Source organism: Vespa mandarinia, chromosome 17, assembly GCF_050613455.1.
Source record: "Vespa mandarinia isolate Hongniang chromosome 17, ASM5061345v1, whole genome shotgun sequence".
Taxonomy (NCBI): Eukaryota; Metazoa; Arthropoda; class Insecta; order Hymenoptera; family Vespidae; genus Vespa; species Vespa mandarinia.
The window spans coordinates 2,267,501-2,271,163 of record NC_140826.1 but is presented as its reverse complement, the minus strand read 5'-3'; the positions used below and the strand labels follow the sequence as shown (position 1 = coordinate 2,271,163).

The window sequence follows — 3,663 nt, the reverse complement described above, 5'->3', positions numbered from 1 at the left end:
TTACTTTTTAATTTTCTTTATAATATTCCAATAATGAGAAGACTTCGAGTTAGGAATAGTAGCACAAAGATTCTTCATTTTTAAAAATTCTTTCACTTTGATTCACCCGCGATGACAGACGTACCGCACTCACCGAGTGACTACGCGATACTAACATTTAACGCGTTAAAACTGGCAACATTGAGGACCGCTTATAAATATAAACATCGCGTGTACGAGTCGTCTATACGAAGTAAACAAAGGAAGGTTATATAGAGATAGAAAATAAAAATTGTTTCAAGATCTCGACGTTCATTTATCAAATATAAGAATACTTCGTAATTATTATTCCTTATATTTTCGATAAAATTTTTAAAACTTAAAATAATGCACAATATTTTCATACGATGCATATATACATATATATATATATATTAGAAGGATCATAGATCTATTTTTATTAAGATTAACGCCAATAATATATTAATTTTTTATTAATTTTTCTACGTCGACTATGTTAAACATTAGTTTCATTGTCAATTTTGTTGTTTAGTTATTTATAATTTATTAATATAGCACCAGTTATGAATACAGTGTAGCCAAATGTTTAAAAAATAAATCATTGTGAAGCGCTATCTTGCGAGTTATTTGAGACTTAAAGAAATAGAATAGAATCATCTGTCCTTTTCTTCAACAATGGCGCCGTAGTGTTCCACGTGCTTTTAATACATATGTTAAATAAAAAGTATATATATATATATATTAATTAAAAACTAACCTAAATAGGTTTGTTTATCGTTATAATTTTTGTGTATACGAAAGAACTGTGAAGTGATATCAAAATGTTGTATAATTTCAAAAAGATAGCCGTTGTCCCAACATCAAAGGTTAGAATCACACTTATTTAAAAAGTTTTTAATAAGATTGTTATTTTATATATATTATTTTATACTTTATAAATTACAATTATTATATGTTTTGTATTCACATATTTAAATTTTTATTGTTTTTCTCTTTTTTAGGACTTTATTGATATAATATTATCAAAAACACAACGTAAAACACCTACGGTTATTCATAAGAATTATAAGATCACAAGGATACGTGCATTTTATACACGTAAAGTTAAATTTACACAACAAAATTTTCATGATAGGTTATCACAAATAATACAAGATTTTCCAAAGTTAGACGATGTCCATCCATTTTATGCCGATTTAATGAATATTTTGTACGACAAGGATCATTATAAATTAGCCCTTGGACAAATTAATACTGCACGTCATTTGATAGATAAGTAAGTTAAAGATAATTAAGGTTATGTTAAATCTATAATTATATCAATTTTTTATTATATACATATATATTGTTAACAGTGTTGCTAAAGATTATGTACGTTTATTGAAGTACGGTGATTCTTTATATCGATGCAAACAATTAAAGAAAGCGGCGTTAGGTCGTATGGCCACTATTATGAAAAGACAAGCTTCCAATTTGACGTATCTTGAACAGGTTCGTCAACATTTAGCTAGATTACCAACTATAGATCCTTATACACGTACAATTATTATCTGTGGATTTCCGAACGTTGGTAAAAGCAGTTTTATCAATAAAGTAAGTTAATACGTTTGTTCTTAAATGAAAATAATATCTTTCATTATATTTTATTTAACTAATTTAAAATATTCTTTAATATATAGATTACACGTGCCGATGTAGACGTTCAACCGTATGCATTTACGACGAAATCATTGTACGTAGGACATACAGATTACAAATATTTACGTTGGCAAGTAATAGATACACCTGGTATATTGGATCATCCATTAGAACAAAGAAATGTAATAGAAATGCAAGCGGTTACCGCTCTTGCTCATTTACGTGCAGCTGTACTTTATTTTTGTGACATATCCGAACAATGTGGACATACATTAGAAGAACAAGTGAATAACTTTTAATCTTTTTCTTTAAAAAATATCATGTTTTAACTTTTGAAAAACTAATTTCTTTTTTTTTCTTTTTTCTTTTATCACTTTAGGTTAAATTATTTGAATCTATTAAACCTTTGTTTACCAATAAACCATTGTTAATTGTAATAAACAAGATAGATGTGATACGTTTGGAAGAACTTCCTTTTGAAAAACGTGAAATATTGAAACCATTAGAAGCGGATGAAAATGTGCCAGTATTAGAAATGAGTACTTTAACAGATTTTGGTGTTATGGATGTGAAAACACAAACGTGTGAACGTTTGTTAGCTTTTAGAGTCGATCAAAAGATCAAGACAAAGAAGGTATTCTAACAAAGCAGTCTTATTTTTTTTTTGTATACTAATATATATATATATATATATATATATTTAATGTACTGATAATTATTTACAACAGGTGGAAGGTATATTAAATCGATTACATGTTGCTCAACCAGTACCAAGAGATGGAAAAATTCGTCCACCATGTATTCCGGAAATTGTTTTACGTAAGAAGCAATCTATAGCCGATAAGATGGAACAAAAACGAAAATTGGAAAAGGATATAGAGGAAGAGATGGGAGATGATTATGTACTCGATTTGAAAAAGAATTATGATATAGAAGGAGAACAGAAATATGACATTATACCAGAAATTTGGGAGGGTCATAATATTGCGGATTACATTGATCCAGAAATATTTGAGGTTAGGCATTGTGATAATTATTAATTTATTAATTATAATGTATTAATTTTATTTTATGATTAAATTATACAATTGTAAAATTTTAGAAATTAAATCAATTGGAACGGGAAGAACATATAAGAGAAGAATCTGGTATGTACAATTATAAAATACCAGAATTGACTGAAACTATGCGTGAGATTGTGGCATTAGCCAAACAAATTCGTGAGAAGAAAATAATTATGAAGGATGAGGCACGTATACAAAAGGCATCTACAAAACCAGTTATGCCACGAACAGCTGCTGCTAAGGTACGAGAAAGATCTGTCTCGAAATTGAAAGAGCAAATGGAAGATCTTGGCATTGATATGGAAAATACAGAAAATGTAAGTGTATATTAACTTCAATATAAAATATTCCTTACAACATAATTAATATAATTAATTTTCTTACCATAAAGGCAAACTTTACGAAAAAGAGAAGTAGATCTAGATCACGTTCACAAGTAGCAAATAAAAGAATGCGATTGGAATCAGTATCACAGTCAAGAACACGCAGCGTTTCAAGACCTGCACGAGATGAAATGGGTATTAAGGATAATGCTGTGAGTAGAAAAAAAGAAAAACAAAAACAAAAACAAAAACATGGAGAAAGATTTTTTTTTTAAATTACGATAGAAATGAATTTAACTCATGCAATTCTTTTTTTTATTTTTTTTCCTTTCTTTTTTAGATGAAAACAAAATTGAAAAACATAGCGCACAAGGCTTTGAAAAAGAAAATTGCGAAGAAGGGTCTTAAGGGAGAAGCGGACAGATTCATTGGGACAAAAATGCCAAAACATTTGTTCTCTGGTAAAAGAGGAGTTGGCAAGACCGACAGAAGATAAAAATATTTATCTTCATATTTCTTTTTTTTTTCTTTTTTTTTTTTTAAAGGAGCAATTGATCTATATCATTTTCAAATCACACACATATATGTATATGTGTGCGTTTGTGTGTCTTATTAAAAAGATTATAAATGAATTGAAT

General features: G+C 28.2%; 1 protein-coding gene across 1 annotated transcript; it reads left to right on the top strand.

The window, feature by feature from the left end:
* The first annotated feature begins 676 nt into the window (after positions 1-676).
* Non1 (nucleolar GTP-binding protein 1) lies at positions 677-3,657 on the top strand. Its single transcript, XM_035886107.2, has 9 exons — positions 677-866; positions 1,002-1,276; positions 1,356-1,593; positions 1,680-1,922; positions 2,018-2,272; positions 2,367-2,654; positions 2,741-3,019; positions 3,094-3,237; positions 3,366-3,657. Exons 1-9 carry the CDS (start codon positions 822-824, stop codon positions 3,519-3,521), a joined length of 1,923 nt encoding a protein of 640 aa, XP_035742000.1. The 5' UTR covers positions 677-821; the 3' UTR covers positions 3,522-3,657.
* Positions 3,658-3,663: the final 6 nt, after the last annotated feature.

Bases quoted from the DNA above. Each gene is read 5' to 3' on its own strand.
- Non1 (XM_035886107.2), top strand. From the start codon at position 822: ATGTTGTATAATTTCAAAAAGATAGCCGTTGTCCCAACATCAAAG. The intron at 3,020-3,093 runs GTAAGTGTATAT...CTTACCATAAAG, and splicing joins ATATGGAAAATACAGAAAAT to GCAAACTTTACGAAAAAGAG. The intron at 3,238-3,365 runs GTGAGTAGAAAA...TTTCTTTTTTAG, and splicing joins TGGGTATTAAGGATAATGCT to ATGAAAACAAAATTGAAAAA.